Source organism: Lolium rigidum, chromosome 1, assembly GCF_022539505.1.
Source record: "Lolium rigidum isolate FL_2022 chromosome 1, APGP_CSIRO_Lrig_0.1, whole genome shotgun sequence".
Classification (NCBI taxonomy): Eukaryota; Viridiplantae; Streptophyta; class Magnoliopsida; order Poales; family Poaceae; genus Lolium; species Lolium rigidum.
The window spans coordinates 339,223,096-339,241,936 of NC_061508.1; the positions used below are offsets into that span (position 1 = coordinate 339,223,096).

At 41.7% G+C, this 18,841-nt stretch overlaps 1 protein-coding gene and 1 pseudogene across 1 annotated transcript; both read left to right on the forward strand.

Annotated features, from left to right (window-relative positions):
- The first annotated feature begins 1,714 nt into the window (after positions 1-1,714).
- On the forward strand, positions 1,715-1,898 carry LOC124685616 (annotated as a pseudogene).
- A 10,889-nt stretch (positions 1,899-12,787) lies between these two features.
- LOC124663975 lies at positions 12,788-17,581 on the forward strand. The gene is made up of 4 exons (XM_047201601.1): positions 12,788-12,924; positions 16,474-16,702; positions 17,024-17,240; positions 17,373-17,581. The coding sequence occupies exons 1-4, from the start codon at positions 12,788-12,790 to the stop codon at positions 17,510-17,512; spliced, it is 723 nt and encodes a 240-aa protein (XP_047057557.1). The 3' UTR covers positions 17,513-17,581.
- Positions 17,582-18,841: the final 1,260 nt, after the last annotated feature.

The following is an 18,841-nucleotide window of genomic DNA, read 5'->3' on the forward strand; positions in this document are numbered from 1 at the left end:
AACTGATGGAAAGGGCTAGGCAATCTACTTATACACTTCACAACACCCCCACTCACGTGTGACGGGAGAAGAGAAAGTCAACACGTGAAAGAAGAAGAGCACACCGAAACAGAGCATCAGCGGTGGCTAAAGAGGGGGGCAACAGCAATTTTTAGGCTTAATTGCGAAAACCATGAGAAAACCAGGATTTGAACTCGAGACCTGGGGCTCTGATACCATGTTAAGGTTCATGCACTAGCCACTTGAACCAAAAGTCCGAACTGATGGAAAGGGCTAGGCAATCTACTTATACACTTCACAACACTCACAAGCTGTTTGATTTGAATCAGCCTCATAAGATCAGTTATAGGAGGAGGGGCACCCAATTTAATTTTTGTTTCCTTTTAAAGAAAGTTTGAACATTTCTCCTGCCTCTTTCGGAGTCTGCCAGTGGATGCCATTAATCTCTGTAGGATGGTAGAGGCACACCCAGGCAAACTTTGTTGATTGTGGCTGCCAAAACCCATAATTTATATATATCTTTTGGTGAAGTTTAAGATTTTTTGGACTGGCCTAAGTTAGATGTTTGTTTGACTAATTTATTTGCGTTTACATAAATCCCTTGCGATGTATTCCAAGTTTCCAACGCACTGCAAATTACTCCATTAAACGCATAAAATTGATTGTTTGCAGTTACATATTTCAAGAGCTATTCTGCTTCTGCCTTTAATACTATATGTACTATAAAGCCTCCACATTCTATTCCATTTAGCTTGTAAACTGATAATACCGTGTGCTATACTGCTATGTGTGTAGCCTCCACAATCTTTTCCATTTTGCTTGTGAACTCTTGAATGTAAACATTTTGAGCTGTCTGAATGTTAATCCATTGCCCTGTTTGCACAGATCGAGCCATAGCCAGATCAGTATTCCCATTCTCACGGCTCCAAGTTTTTTTTTTTGGTGATTTTGGAAGCATGTACTTGGCGTGGATGCCATTGTCTTGGCAGTGTTCTTTTTTTTTAAGAGCTCCAGTTGTGTCTACATTCGTGAACTCGGTCAATGTAGTTTAACCGACATCAGTCACGTGGCTGCTGTCCCAGCCTAATTTAGAATGTGGCACTGAAGTTTAACATTCCTGAACTTCTGATCAGCAGTTTGGAATATGTACTGACATGGCTACATTTGAAGGAGCCACTTTTCAGAGGATTGTCATCAGTTGAGATCGTCTGACTGAAATCAATGGGGAACCTTCAGTTTTCTTTTATCCATCCAGCGTGCATCTTTTCCTTGTTTCATTGACTAGGTATAGAAGATGGATTGATTGGTCAGTGCTTAATGGTAGTTTTCTTCAGGTTTTGTTTGAGTCTGAGCGAGGATCCTTTCATGTGCAAAAGGAATCAGGGTTGCTGCTTGTTCACATCCAAAAGTGCCGCTGGCAGGTGAATTGCAAATCTCGCACCAGATTCTACCCTTCGTATCTTGGTTAATTGTTTGGAAATAATAAGATGTTAACGTGGGAATTCGTGCACCTTCTTGGCCTGCCTTGTTTATGGGCTCTTTAAGTTTTAAGCAGATGCAGAGCCATATTAGAGGTTATCAAGGATCCCGCATAGAGGAACGAAAGCACCGCCAGGTGGTCAGCTTTCTTAAGGATAGTTCCACATCGATCACCCAGCTCGGTGTAGGTGGTTCGTTGTGCAGTTAATAGGGACGCAAGGGCGTGATCAAAATCATACCTTTCTTGGCCTTTGGTTAAGATCAAGCGTAGTATCTGTTTTTATCAGTTTAATATCTGATGTGTGAGCCTATCATGATATTAAATTAAATTTTTATGGAAGATGTTTTAGTGGCTTGCTGCTGATTCTCTCAAACGTCGCCTTCGCGTTGCACTATAGCTTTGGCTTGGCACGCCCCAACCAAGATCGAAGAATATGAATCATGCACTCTCTCAGTTTCATAGATACATCGGAATTTTGACAAAGTTAAAGTTTAATGGGATGGAGGAAGTATTCATGTTCAGGTGAGTTGAGCAATTTAACAACATTCCTCTTCATCTTTGTTTGTAGCTCACACGCAGCTATTAGATGATGCTTATTCCTCAGCAAAAGATGTCACATGTTTATTTCCCTCTTACAAAAGACCACATGTTTATTGCTCATCCAAAATAAACACGAGAACATTATTCATCATGCAGGCAGTCTCGTTCAAAAAGACCACCAAAAAAGTTTGATCTAGTTGTTTCAATGCAACAAGGTCTTTTCTAAAATGCCCAGCGACAGCTCGCCACGACTCTTCTACCAGAACATACAACAGCAACAGAAACGCTTATGTCAAACATGGATTAAGGCATTCATCAAAGAACTAAAATATCTTTTCACGAAAAAAGAGAGCTGACATGCAAAGAAAGCCGTGACTGCTCGATGGTTTCTAGCATCTATTTTGTGGGCCAAAACTGATGTAGTACATCGAAAGGGACAATGTGCTTTTTAAAATCGCTTAGGAAAAGTTTTGACGGGTCCACAATCAATTAGATAACTTGCATTCTGCACATAAGCAACATCATCTGAGTTAAATAGCCCTGGCTCAGCAACAACCTGAAAATACATAGAAGGTTGGAGGGGGGAAAATTAGGAAAAAAACCCAGTGAAAAGCATGGCCATTGCCAATTCGTGTCATTTGTTATCCTGTCCATGTCCAAGAAAGGCAGGGGAAACCTACCCTGACTTTGAGGTGCAATGCAATGCAATGCGAAATTCAGCATCACAACAATCAATGAATTCCAGATAATCCTGAAGTTTAACATGGAAAGATAAGTGTGCAGAGTTAAGTGTGTGTAGCATAATTTGTTCATGTTTCACTTGTACTGTAAAACTTGTCTTTCAAATGTGCAGAGTTAAGACAGTAATCTAGATTCAACATGTTAGAGAATATGCGTGTTGTATTATCAGGGGGCCAAATGCCACAATATATAGTACATGTACAGGTGCACATATGCAGAAAGCCCCCTAACATATGGGGAAACTACAATAGACAGATATATACATCTAACACCCCCCCTCAAACTCATGGTGGATCCACAACACCGAGTTTGGAGAGTAAGAAATCATGCTGCGCTCGAGTCTGTGCCTTCGTAAAGAAATCCGCCAACCGCAAATCTGAAGGAACATAATGAACCGCAACAACATCATCCCGTACCCGGGCACGTGTGTAAAAAGCATCCACACCGATATGCTTGGTCAGCTCATGCTTGACCGGATCACGTGCAATACTGATAGCACCTGTACTGTCAGACAAAAGTGGAGTGGGTGTCGTAACAGAGATCCAAAAATCTGCAAGCAACCACCGTAACCAAGTCACCTCAGCAATCAACAAAGCCATAGTCCGCAACTCAGCCTCAACACTCGAACGGTCCATGGATCATGGATGGATGGATGGAACCAAGAGAAAATATACAGAAACAAAGAAGCAAGCTGAGCCGTAAACTTACCTGCAGCTGGATTCATCGATCGATCGTATCAGGCGGAGAACTGAAGAGCGGATGTCCATCTCTGCCTCAGCCGCTGCCGCCGCCTCTCCAAAATGATCCAAGAAAGTGGCATGCGCTCTCCTCTCTCGCCTGCCTCGCGCCGCTTCTCCAAAATGTTCCGGAGTGACATGCCCTCTCCTCTCCTCTCCTCGCCAAAGTCCAAAGTCACAAGTCACGCACGCGATGCCGCCCGCGGCTATAACCGTGGCCTTTTATTTGTAGACTATTTTTGGAGGGAAAGATGTCTGACTTTTCGAGAGAATTCTGGCGCGTTTTGATCCGACGCTTCTCCTCTCACCAGCATTGGTTCAACCGACGGATGGGATGGGTAGCACCACGGATCGATGACCCGGCGTCCATCCCATAATGACAAGTGGCAGGTGACGAGATCCACGATTACTAGCTAACTATTATGGGATGGGGTGGAATCCTACGAGTCAGTCAAGCAAGTAAATCACGGGCGTCCCAATTTCCCATTCTTCCAACTATATGAGCAAGCCAAAATGGGATCACGGTAATTATGCCAGTTTTCTAGCTTTTGGGTGTCATTATACCAGATCTCTTGTACGTTCTTACCTTATTTATATTACAGTAGCAATATTGACAACTTGGCGTGGTTTGGAATGCCTTTCTTTTCCCACCGCAGGCGAATCATATAACTTTCCCTATATTTTCTCATATGTTGCTACGAATCAGTTATTCCAAAACCAGGCGCTTGTGAGCCGATGTACGGCCTAGATGCTTGATGCTAAGGATCAGTGACATGGCCCGTGAATGGTCAAACTCATGTAAATTATTAAAGTCTTGTTTAATTATGTTCCAATGGCATTCTTGCACGCATGCGGCGGTAATCGCTCCCAGTAATTCCCGTCTACTCAGTTTTGCTAGCGTTTGGTTACGATTTACATGCATGGACGGATGGACTTATTCTTCAAAACTGGGGAAAGGGACACACCATGCATATATGTATCCCTATGATTCATCGGTCGTTGCTAGGAAGGCCGGGGCACACCCCATTTCGAAAAAAAAATCGGTCGTTGCTAGGAATCAATTATTCCAAAACCACCCTCCCTGCCACGTAACAAAACCAGCATGTTCTAATCATCGATCGTTTTAAATGTCTAAATGTTTCTGTGGGCAACTACCGGTCAATTAAGGATTGGCAAACTACGGGAGGAATTGGTAAAATAATTATTATCGATGATCTCTGCTGGAGGTTTCAACAGGGAAAGGGAAACCAGCAGAGCCAATTAGATTAGTGAGTCTCTATTTGTGCATCACCTTTTCAGCCGAAAGAAGAAATAGCAATAGTCAGAGAAAATTGGAGGACGATGAGACACACGTATAGATTTTTTTTTGTAAATCATGCCTTCATTAGTTTGCTAGTTTCCTAAAAATGTCTTACTTGTGGGACAAATGAAGTACAAATTAGTCTTCACGACTTTTTTCCAAGCCATGAAATTTCTCACATAATAGGGATACAAGAGTTTTCTTTGTTTTGCTTTTTGAACGTGGCATACCCTTCTGAATTTATATGCAGATTTTCTAAATTTATACGTGCCCACACTTGATCTTCATTACTGTGCATCAATTGCAGAAGAAAATTGAAGTAATGCACTCCATCCATCTTAAATTGAAGCTGTAAACCAAAAGAGGATATGCGGCAACAAATCAATTTTCCGCCCCAGCACTCCTACCATTGAACTCCCATTGTCCGGTTAATCACTCCGTGAATTTTGCCTAGATTTCAGAGGAAATTGTTCTATGCTATGTTGTTTTACTGACAGAAGTAAGTATCCTTGTTTTTCTTATGAAACAATCAGCTGGATGTATAATGACAATTTGCAGCCGTGATCTTATAACCACAAGGCGTCAGCAGCTGACGCTTATAACCACAATGACGTGCTCATCAATCCGTCAAAGCCCATTTCTATACTGCTATTTCCACACAGCGAGAACTGACCATGGGATTTTCTTTATAGTCAAGACACGGCTATGCTCATTATCCAATTATTACAAGTTAATCAAAAAAATAGTACCTTCCATTATTTGGACAATTTGATCAAACAGCAAAATATTTGACACTAAAATTGCTTCGAGCACAACCCTTGTGATATATAAATACACAAAACAACTCAGACTCGGAAGTTGAACCAAAGACAACCGTATATTTACAACTTCTGATCATTCCAACTTTCCAGCCACTGAATACCAAAAGAATTTATTCAAACAATATCACACAGGAATAAGCCAAAGCAGCAGCAGCACGAGAGCATGCTGGGTGACGACGGACCCAAAGCGGTTGATGAGTGAGACAGTAGGCCAAGGACGCGCTGTCCTACTCAAGGCCGATACACATCAGGAAATGCACTAGACCCAACCAGCTGAACCTGCAGGTCACAAGAAAAAAGACATTATTATTGACATGTTTAGACAATACCAAAAGTCCAAAACTCAACCAAACACGAGAGTCAAGAAGACAGACACCCCTCCCAGGAATAACCAAACTGAACAATGGGATAAACAGATGTTAATTCCTGGTAGAAGGAACCAAGTAAGAAAAGACTATAGATCAAACTGGGAGCATTCTTCCCAATGCAATTCCAATCTATACTAATAGAGCATCAAAGGGAAGCATAAAAGCAGTGTGAACAGGATTAGAATTCACAACATTCTTTCATATAGGAATAAAAAAATGCAATCTACATTTAGTAGCCAAATTTGCTCTTATGCTATTTTCCTAACCATAAAATAATCAACAGTAGGATTGAGAGCCACACAGTACTAAACATTACGATTGAGAGCTATAAAACAGAAAGCTGAGGCTACTAACACAAAATCATCAAATCCATTAGATTTCCATGCGTACAAGCATCAGGACCTCAAGTAACCAGGCATATATTAGATTCCTCGCAACAAAATTTAGGTGGCAACATAGCCATCACAAACATAATTCCAAGCCTCTGCTGGCTAGCGAATAACATAGCCACAGTGAGTACAAGGCAGCCAAAGATCAAAGGGGTGAACCACAAGATCAACATAGAGGTTTTAACCTAGGCCGACATCCTCAAGGCCAAGCTGAATCAGCTCCACCTGCACCAGATAACAGAAATGGCATCATTAAAATGTTCATTACCAATACTATTCGATTGCGCACAGAACGAACTAAGCAGCTAAGCACGAGACCAAGAAACAACACATTTAGTAGCCAATTGCATCACCATCAACAGCAAAGCAACCACTGACCCCTCTAAACTAAAAAGAAAGCTACAGACTACAAAAAGGGAACCCACTAAAATATGCTATGCCAAGCTAAAATTTAAAATTTGGACAAACAACCCACAAGGCGATAATGTCATTTTCTGCCGATTATTATGTGAAATCAACCCAGCCAACAAAGCCACTTGGCATACCAAAATAAAGTCATTAGCAGCTCAAATATGATTTCCAACCAGACTATCAACACTACTGCATAAGATGACCATGCTCATCAAAGATGTTCTTTTGCTTCTGCGCATCAGCTAGATATGATATTCACAGCCATGTTTTGGAGTGAACTGAATAATCTGTAAAGAAATGGAGTCAACAAGTGACTAAGCAAAAGACTGCCATGAGAAAGACAAACATCAAGGCAAAACATAAGAAGAAAGCCTAAAGTTGCAGGAAACCGCTGAAAGATACAAGTACCGTAGGCATAACCGGAAGCTAGAACGGCCAGAACTGGCAGCCATGGCTAGGTGCATATGTCAGTACCAGCCGGAGCAAAAGGAGCATAGAGCTGTGAGCAAAAGAAACATCGCAAGATTTCTTATTTCACTTTAGTTTCATCATCTGAGCACAACACCCAGTCGAAATATATGAGAAGACACCTTTAAGAATTCACAAACCATGGTTAATGGATCATGAGGAGTTCTGCAGCACGACGGGCACGGTGCATGTAACCCGGTCATGCAGGACAACAGGAGGAACTGCGCCAGCGTCGCATTTGGTTACCACCTAGGATGCACGAGGAAAAACCACAAAAACAGTCACCTCTACGGCAAATAAACCACTATTCAACAATTCCGAGTCTTCAGAATTTGATATACTAACACGTGATGATTGAAAGCTTAAATAAGAGTACACTCCCACCTACAGATTATGCAAGTCTAAATATGAGCAAAACAAAGCCTAGTATTTTTGTTACACCTATGGATGTACTCTCCTTAAACAGAGCAAGACAAAGTCTTGTTACTTTTATTATTTCCAACTGAAGAATCTGGACGAGTCGTTTAAATTCCAAAAAAAAGAGCATTTAGGAAAATTAGAACCCAATAGGATGATTATGACCGTACTTGCGCACCAGAAAGTGGTAGCAACGCAATACTATAGACTTACAAATTAACATGACCAAACAGCAATCTCACAACACCAAACAACCAACGTCGTACACATACAACAGGAGAAAAAGAACAAATTTTAGCAAGAATACATAATGGAGGACACAGAGTATTATTTTCCAAGTCCCGCGAGCAATCTACAATGAAATAACCCGCTAACAAAATAAACATCATAGACGTAAAAATACATGCAGACTTTCCTCTAATGGCTCTAGTTCATAATCTTTTCCAGCATAATTGCCTTACAAAGTAGGATAGCTGCACTTTTGATCATAAACGATGATAACTACATGTGTAAGAGATTTGCATTTTTCCAATTTGACCCGGAAGCATGGCAAGATGCATTCCAGTTCCACCACCCAACAAAGAAAACATGGACCCTTGGCAGTGCTAAAACCCAAATCACCTTGGCAGTGCTATCACCACAAGCACCATGATGATTAATACTAGTTTCCAAACATTTTCTTAGAGCACATTCTTCTCTTACTCATTGCAAACTAAATGTTTATCATGGAAATTAAATCTCCGACCATACTTGATCAATAACAAAGCATGGATTTACATTATGGCTACCACAAGGTTTCCTGACTCAACTACATCCATAATAAAGCAAACACAAGTGGGGAACTTATCAGAGCACATTCTGGCAACTCAAACACAGATGAGCATTCCACTCTTACATCATTACAGACTGAATTATTATCGTGCTTGATCAAGTCCAAAGCATAGATTTATAAGAAGAGCACAAGATATCCCCGACACTTGGAAGTATTCTATTGATGATAATCTAAAGACAAACACAATCAGCCATGATATATGCACATAATGATTCGGGAAGTAGCATACACCTAGGGAACACTCACATTTACCAAAAGAGAATGTAAGCTCAAACACTCAATAGCTCAAGCCAGATTAAAAACAAGCTAAATTATCTGCACAATGGCTAAATTGGCACCAACCAGATACCTAACAACGATTAGAGCGAGAAAGGTTAGGTTTTTGCTACAAATTTGTAACCTAAAATCCTGACCAGCACACTCAGATACTTGCATCGTACAGAACACCACCACAACTCTTAGATCGGCATCCATATCAACAGCTCGTCCTCAAATTTTCTGGACCTAACAAAAGAAACCACTTACCCTGAACAGGAAGAGCTGGAGCCTCTCCATAGTGCCAGGGTGCAGGGCGATGACGTAGCATCATGTTAGAGTTGCAGTTGTCTTTACTAGCCATTTTTCACCGGCTACCGAAATCATATTCAGTATGAGAATTAAAACAACAATCTAATTCCAATGATCAGGCCTGACATAGCATTTTTTTCCTATAACAAACTATTAAAAGTGACAGGTAATCTTATATTGAATAAGGAATGAGGTAGCCAATTAGCTTGGAAACCCCAAGTTTGTATCTAAAGGCAGAAGCTTAACTCAAACAAATACTTCACTAAGGAAAAAACAAATAGCAGAAGTTAACAACAAAGCCTCTCTTCTTTCCCAGACATATCCCCATGATCATTCTAGAGTAGGTATCACTATGTAAAACAAGTACCATAAGGAGAAGCAGTTTCGGTGAGATGATATCACGTAGTAGACAAAAACAGTTCACCTCCTTTAAGCCTCCGACAAAACACAATTCTGAACCCAAAGCACATGACATCCTCCATGCCGAAAGAGAAAATCCCTGCATGCAAATCAAGATGGTAAGAGCTCACATCCTATTTTTATCCTATGAAGCAGGCCTTGGTATATTTTTCACTTCATATTCAGCACATAACTAATATTCTTCAAGTTGAAGTCGACAGTTATGTCTCACCTGCTTTGTGGACTCCTTAACATTATTTGAAGCCTCACTTGTTGATCCCTATTGCAAAAAAAAAAAAATCCCATGTTTGTTGTTAAGGAAAACAGTGTGCATTTAAGGTATACAACTATACAAGGCATACACGAAACACCAGAAGTCACTGTCAAACAAAACTGTGGTGCGAAAGAAAATAGCACATCAAGGTACATAGTCTCAACAGAAGGCTAGCATTATACTAGTTAAGTGGCAATCATTTGGTAAGAGATGATTACCGTTTATCAAAAGAGATTAGAACCCATTTCTACTCATAGATTTAAGTCTTCAACCAAAAAGTTCCCAGCAGGTATCACCACATGCAATCACTTGACATCAGGACCATGGATATATATGTAAACAATAAAAAAAATGTCCCCTGCAAAATTCTACTCCCTCCATCCATAAAAGGATGTCGGAGATTCTTCTAAATTCGGATGAGCAGGATTTTGGATCACATAGATTCATCGTGCTGTAATATACCAAACAAGCACATAAACATGTTTCATGAAATCTGGACAAGATCAACAGCTAACATAATATGAACTACACCAGCAACAGCACAATCTAGCACAAGAATACCAAAAATCCATACAAGTTAAACGACACTGTAGACAGACACATGGCATCGAGTCGGTGGGCAAAACAACGAGACACGGCACAAGAAAGGACGAAGACCATGAGAAAATCAGGAGATCAAAGGGGAACATGAGGAATCACCGAAGAGAATAGTAGACGGAGTTGGAGAGGTAGTCGAAGCAAACATGGCTAGAGCTGCAACCACGCGCAAGTCATAGGAGGCATTTCCAGCCCAGCAATAGCAGCACCGCCGGAGCAGAACAGCCGGTTCACACCGGAAAAAATCTGCAGTAAAAATTACTAGTCAAAGAGCCATAAATACAACCTAGGTTAACCATAGCATCATCTAGAAATTAACCATTGATACGCTATTTTCATCGAGAAAACACAAAGATATCTTTGCGTTTCATTTCATTGAAAAGTGCACCATCAAGGAGGTTGCAGGACCAGGAGCATGTACCATAGGGATGTAAGTAAAGAACACCATCACCATTAGAAATGTTTCCATTCAAAAAACAAATAGCAATGTAAAAAAGGAAATCCCTAGAGCAAATGCTCAGAACAATTACTTCGGATTTCCAAATTCAAAAATTGCACCATGTGTATTCTTGAGCTCCTCAATGTATGGTCCAAGCTCCAGTATCAACTGCGAAAGTGCAACATAAAGTCAGAATAACAAGGACATTAAAAAAAATAAGAAATTCTGAACCTGTAGCAGTCTGCATAATAACAAGCATAAAGTCAGAATAACAGCAGGCGTGGATGTAGCAGACTGAACTTGTAGGTTCAGAATTCTGAATGTTCAAAAAAAAAGGAACAGTATGAAACTACAACTCAAGGGAAACAGCAAGCAAAGAAACTCCAAGCAATGCACAACCGATACCTAAATAAAAAAATAAACCATTCAACACCTATGAAATGATCACAAACTAAAACATGCTGAGACCAATGTTGTACTGATTGACAAAACTTCCTACCCACAAATGCATATGATTTTCACTACTGGCTACACATTCAACAGGAGAAAAGATACAATTTTTAGAAAGAACAGATGGAGGAGAGAGACCTTATCAGGCATCAGAAGCAGCTCGGAGTGGTGGGCGACTGGGCGTTAGCAGCAACTCAGGGACGTAGTCGGTAGCATGTGCGGGTGGTCGAAACTGTGGCCGGAGCAGAAGCTCGAGGGTGTGGTTGCCCGCAGAAGCAGCCTGGGCAGGTGACCACAAGCCCGTCCTCTGTGCCTCCCCTATGCCAGGGCGAGCTCCTCGCATCAGCACCGGCAGTTTGCCCGTGTAGCAGCACTTTGATCTGTGGTCGTGAAGGGTTCATGGCATGATTCGTATCTATTTTAGTGCCTCCCAGAAACATCCTGCCAAAAAACGAGGGGTGTAGAGGGGATTTTGTTGATGTTTACCAGTGGATTAATTAGAAAGCTCGAGACCAAATGCAAACACTATATAAACTGTTTTCCTGACCTAAGTCTTTTACAAATATTCAGAGCTATAACTCTGCATCTAGCTAAGACATGTCAAGAAAGGAACGCCGCTGATTAAAGAATGAATGAATCACATAAAGTGAAGTGTCAAGCATCTGTAATTAAAAAAATGACAAGTTTGCAATAGTTCGGATAAAGAGAATTGACTAGAGAAAAGTCACAGTAAGGCTTGTCTCTGCACCTTACTGAATCAATGAACAAGCAGAGGAGTAAATTAGTGTTTCCTCGGTTGCTCGCTAGTAACAGCAAGGTATCCACCGACCTAGCAGCAATGCATATACGTATCTACTAAGTTGCACAAGCACCGGCCAGCAAACAAACACCTATGTATGTTTCAACCGAAGCAACTCCACAAAAGGCGCAGATAATCTAGTAAGATTAGTAAGTACCACACATGACAAAATTCCATCATATTCAGGCCGCGCACATTAGGAGAGGAACCACTAGATATACAGATGCAAGATACAACAAATCCGAACGACAACGACGACTAGCCATCATCATCAAGCAACGTAACAACCAACCAACATTCATAGTCTAGCAACAGAGAAAAAGGCGGCAGCAGGGACGAGTCACCTTCCTAGCAGCAAGCCATAGCAATATCTGTCCCCATCATTGTCCGAGTGGTAGAGCAAGCCGTCGCCCCTCCCAAACCAGCCACCGCCTCGAGCTGCACCACCATCAATCCATCCGTCCCAAGCTTCTCCTATGGCTTTCACCCAACACACATGACACACGCATATGCAGAGAGAGAAAAAAAAACGCAGCACTCCATTAGTACGAGAGGAAATGCCGTGAGGTGAAGGGGTCACTAGGAAGGGCCACCGTCGTGCTCACCTCACCGGCTTGTGGAGGCGGGGGCAGGGGTCCGGTGAGTAGCAGGTCGTCGGAGTAGGATAGGGGCGCGGTGGCTGGGTGAACTGAAGCGGCTTTCCTTCTCCGGATGGGCGCCGGAGCAGGAGCTCGCCGATAGAGGCGTGCCCACAGGGAATGTACGTCTTCCCGGAGCGCGGCGCCGAGGGTCGGAATCCGCACGGTGAAGGACCCCCAGAGGAGGGCGGAGATGGAGTTGACCTCCGGGCGACAGGACGCGAGGGTGGAGGTCACCGGTTCTTGACGGCGCAGAGGTGGGTCGCATGCGCCAGCGAGGATCGAGGAGAAGAGACCGCGTGGGTGGTGGGGGATGCGGCCGCCGTTGGGGGTTCTGGATGGAGAGGATGGGGTGCGTTGGGGAGGAGGAGACGGAGGTGCGGTGGCCGGCGAGGTGCTGGGGCGGCGGCGATGGAGGGAGAGAGGAAGGGGGGAATTTGAGGGAGAGCCAAAGGAATTAAGTGAGGGCGTGCTTTGCGTGATTTTACTTTCCATTTTCATTTTCCTTTTCCTTTTCTCTTTTACACATACACGGAAAGTTTTGATTGATGATTTGCTGGAATCGAGGAGGCTGTTTATTCATCCCACGCGACCCGCTCTTTTGCGAGGCTACGCACTTAATTTCGTTTCAAAATTATGCATGGAATTAAATAACTTGCCTCGTGCATGATTTTGGAATTAAATTATTGTTCATGTGTGTCACAAACGTACAAACCATGAGCACCTACTCCTTTAGCTTCATATACGTATGGGTACGGGTAGAGTCATCCAGTCTCATTCAATCTTATCCGTCACCCATACCCATATCCGTCAACAGGTACAAGTTTTTCTCATACCCGTCGCCCGACAGGGTAAATGGGTACCCACGGGTAAAAAATACCCGCGCTTAGAAACCATCTCTTACAAGGAAGCGCCCCTTTGTGGGTGCATCCTCAGGGTCCCTCCCTCCCGCCAATGGAGTTGACGTCTCGGTAACCGCCTCAACAATGGTTGTGTCGCCTCGTAGGGCGCCTCGACCAAAAAATCATCGACACATGCCCGAAGAACGACGGCTCGAGGACAGTTGCCTCGTCCACGCCCACGCCCACTCCCTACGCCGGTGATTGTGAATACGGTTCCGGAGATGGTCTTGGCAAACAACGGCCGTTGCTTGACTTGATCATTGGCTATAATAACGTTTGATTGCGCATTCTTTCGGATATTCTTTATTGCTACTTGTTTTATTGTGCATAGTTTTAGATGTAAAGACTATGTTGAGTTAATAGTATTGTAAGATATTTGCAGCCTTACTATATTGCTCTTCATTTTACTATCTATAATTCTTGATCTATATGCAAATCAAAACTAATTTTTTGGTACCGTGCGAGCTCGGGGCAGCATAGATTTCCTAAATTCATACTGTAGAAGAAGTAAGGTAAGAGTTTAGGGATTAGTTCCACCAAATCCTGCGCGGTACCAGAAACCATTTTCGAGGTTACCTCAAACACGATTTTTGATATGGGATTTTTTATATGATATGCTAGAGATTCTCTTAAGGGAAGGTTTATCCCAAACATGGTAGTTTGTGCTATTACAAAAACTTCTATTTTTCATTTCACTAGTAGAGGACGGGCCTATAGCACCGGTTCGTAACGGGCTTTTGAACCGCTTGTGCAACCGGTGCAAAGCAATCGACACCGGTTGTGCTGCGAACTAGTGCTAAAGGGATACCATGTGGCGGCGGCCGAGCGCCCGGGGGGGGGGAGGACCTTTAACACCGGTTCGTGTTTGCCGCGGTAGGAAAATGTCCCAAAACGCTGTTGCGGCGGAACCTGCTACCGGTGCCATTTTTTATCTATTTTTTTCTAATTATTTTTCTCTCCTATTTTTTTCTATTTTCAGAATTTCTAGTATTTTAGTTATTTGAAAAGTTTGGTCTCTAACTACACTTAATCTCTAGTCAAATTACTTACTCCTGATCAAACTTCCCGCTCGGTCACCCATCCTCCCACTACTCCAAGCACTACCACATTTAACTTTCGAGTTCCTTCTCATCACGCTTCCAAGTGCTTCGCGCATGTCAATCCTATAAACATGTTGGTCACGATATCACACTTCTTTATTGTTTGAATTTCAAATAATTCTTTTAGTAAACAAAAGTAATGATGTAATAATAATCTTGAATAAATAAATAAACAATAATTTTTTTTAATTTTTTTTGCAAAACCTAAAACCTGAAAGTTTGTAAATCTAAAAATTATACAGAATTTGCAAAACCTTTATGGTTAAGTAATAGTAATATTTATGCAGGAAGGAATTATTAATTTAAAAAAAATTAAAAATAAAATATAAAATCCTGAATTTCCGGCAAAAACTAAAATCTTCGTACTTTCATATTTACATTGGGAATTTTGAGAATCTAAAAATTGTCTAACCGGATAAACCATGGTGAATTTAGATGCAACTTTCTCCCACGATCATTTTGATATATTATACATTTTTCTCCAACGTCGTAAGCAAAAGTTAAAGCCATTTTACCTTTTTCTGAACTTTTTTTTCCAAAAAAAGTCGAAAATCAAATTTGTCAATTTCCCCTAATAGTAGGTTGTGTAACATACAGGAATCTCAAAATATTTTATTTTTTAAATTTTCTATCATTTTCTTTTGTATTTTACAAAGCTAAAAAGGCGATCCACGGGGAGGGGGGCGGTGGGATGCTTGGGGAGCAAAAAAATCTAGAAAGCCTTTTACACCACTTCGCGCCACGAACCGGTGCTAAAGGGTTCGTGCCTGCCATGCGGCTGGCGGCAACCCTTTAGCATCGATTTGTGGCACGAACGGGTGCTAAAGCTCTGCGAGTTCCCTGCGATGTCATGGCCGCTCGAACTGGTGCTAATATACCCTTTAATTTGGGTTCGTAGCCCAACTGTTGCTAAAGCTCCGGGCAGCTCCAAACAAAAGCGCTGTTTTCTACTAGTGTTTGGTCATGTTTTTTTTTTTTTGAACTAGCTTAGTGTTTTTCTGAGATCAACTCATTTTCCTAGAAAGTATCAAACGCTTTGAGGCCCAACGGGTACGAGTAGGACAGGATGGAGTCTCGTCCTCTCGGGATCAAACGGTTGATGCCTACATAATTCACGCGGAAACGAAGACGGGACAGGAGGACAGGTGACGCCGTAAGCCCTAGCTCGGATCCGGCGAATTCCACCTAGGGCGGCCGTCGTCACAGGTGAGCAAATTCCTTTATCGCTGTATGTTTTCGTTCAAGCCATTGCGGTGGCGTCTCTCTTCCTTACTCACGCGCACGCGCACGCGCACGTACCCGGCTCCTGGCACACGTTCTCATCCCGCCTGACGCCATAGCGAGTTCGGTTCCGACCATCGCAGCCGCTGCCAGCGACCGCCGCCTCCTTTCCCCCCCTCGTTACGTCTCCCACTTCACGCTTGTGCGCCGCCTCCCACTCGGTCTCGCGGTCCTTGCCGGAACCCTAAACCCCGCCACCGTCGGTTCCCGCCGGAGCTGCCGCGGTGGCACCTCCTCAGGATCTACCATTCACCACCTCCACTTCAACGGACCGCTCGCGAAAATGGTTCCTGTAAAGCAAACTAAGAGCGGGGAAGGCTCTAGAAAAGCAAACTTGTTATCCAGCAGAAGCAACGACAGCGCGAGTTAGAAAAATACATTCATTCCTTCTAACCAACGTGTCCTCTATTTTGAATTTGCTGCAATAACTTCCTTAACATGTGCAACATGCCAACATATCTTGAGAAACTTCAACACTTCAATTGATGACTACGCTTTTATGTATTATTTTTAACTCATGCAGTTTCGACACAAGGTTGGAGACTTGGGCTGATCCCACTCCTAGGGAATCGGAATTTACTGTGCATAATCTTCGTGAGGCTTGTATTAAGGCTTGCAGGCGCGGTACCATCCTTCAGGCTGCTAGGTCATTAGTTAGGCCTAGTGAGGAGCAGCTTAGGCAGAGAGAAGAGCAGGATCGCAAGTTCGCGATGATAGCACTGGGAGTCTATACCAAGAAATACAACATGCAGGTCATATCCATATCAACCAATAATTACTGTTCTGGTTATTTTTCAATGACAGTACTTGCTGTGTTAGTCAATATTGCTTCTTCTATTCTGTTTTTAAAATGGACATGTAGTTTACTGCTTGTCTAAACCAACTCATATTAGTTAGGCATTGAGCGAGGCCTTTATTGGCGTATTAATTAATATTACTCTTAATAAGTTAATCCACGTTTTTTAATCTGTTATAGGTTAGATAACTCACAATTGAATCTAGCTGCAGGATTGAAATGCAATTTACTATTATCTAAATTGGGCCTGTTATACTGACATACATTTATATTGTAGCCTAGTGAACTTGAGTTTCTGGAAGTGAAAGAAAGAAACCTTATTGATGAAAGCGGGGCAGGATATTTGCATTATAACTTCTCAGTGAAAGAATTAGATGGTAAACATACAATGTTTTTTGCTGAGGTGCATCATGATCTGGAAGATGAGGATGAAGTCTATCTTTGCATGCCTTTGGAAGAGGATGACTTCAATCCATCAAAAGAGAATGACCAAGGTAGATCTTCACATTTTTCTTCAGTTTGTTATATGCTAATACACTGGTGCTCTAACTTTGAAGGTCATTTTTCACATTATTTTTATTTATTTGTGTTGGTCATTAACTAAAGCACTTCTCTTTCTCTTTAAGCTCTCTGTAAAGCGTGTCAACATGAGGCAAAAGGTCTTATACATCCCAGTTGTGGTACCTTTCTAGGTGGGCACAAAAGAATATGTCCGAGAGTGCAGTGGGACAGCATTGATGACGAGACTGATTACGAATTCGTTTAGTGGGAAGTTTCTATTAGTCAGTTGTCTTAAGAGAGGAGTGGTATTAATTCACATGGCATGTAAGGAAGAATGTAGCAACATGACATGATCTGTCAGGCAAGACATTTTGTGCTGTGGTTTTCTTTTCTTTTTTGTACTCAGCATATTTCAGTCAAGTCTTAATGTTGTAGGATGTTGTTTGTGTCCTTCAATTATGTGCATGAGGGGTCTTAATTAATTTCCGTGCATGCTATAAAGTACTAAACTCCCTCTCCAAAATATATCTCATACTAATTCTGGTCAAAGTTTGACAAATATATATAATTTTTTTACAATATTAGATGCATTCAATATGTAAATATGTTGTATAATGGTTCCAATAATATTGATTCAATATTGTAGATGTTGATATTTTTCTGTATACTCGTCAAATTTCGGTATGCAGTTTATTCTCTATACCTCTTTATTTTAGACAACTTATTATTGTGCTTGCTTGGCTCTCCCGTGTCTTTCACTCTGCTGGTTTGAGGTGTATGGGAGATGGGCCATGTTTCCGTAAGTACACACTAGTTGAATGCCTGTGCGTTGCACGAAACAATACAAATAAGACGAATGAAAATATTTGAGAGATTGGCAGGTATGATCTCTTGTTGCATCGTGAGGCTATTCCAGAACTCAGTGGCATTTCATCATCAAAATCTAAGAGCAAAAAGTATAGTCCTTCGGTCCTTCCGTTCATCTATTTGTTTTTTTGTAAAAAAATTCAGAATATAGCGTGTGCTGCCTTAAAAACATAGTCCTTCCTTTTCTAGATATAAGATGTATTGTTTTTTTAAGAAAAAAACCAGAATATGGTGTGTGTTGTGTTGCACCATTCCTCTGGACAAGCTTTTAGGAATTTGATTATGTTTTCTTATCTCATGCAAACTACTAAGCTCAATTAGCCAAAGGTATATATAGTTCCACATAAATTGATGTAATTTTCCCTCCACGTGCGCCTTTTAATTTCCGTGCCAAAAACTATACAAGGAAGGAGTGGGAGACTTGATCGAATGATACTTTTTACTTCTCAATCAATGAAAATGGAAATATTGTCATTTAGTATTGCTGAAACAGCATTTAACTATCACAAAAGCCCTAGAAATTGTCAAGTCCCAGTTAAACTTCTAATCAGTTTAATCAAGTTTGCCTTCGATCGAAAAATTCAAAGAAACAAGAAAAGCAACTTTTGAATAATGGGCCCATGAGCTAATTTTATTTGCAGGAGAAGTGCATCAATTATCACCAGTTCCAGTCTTCATCCATCTTAGCGTGCTATATATGTCCTGAAAAATATCCACAATAATGAAA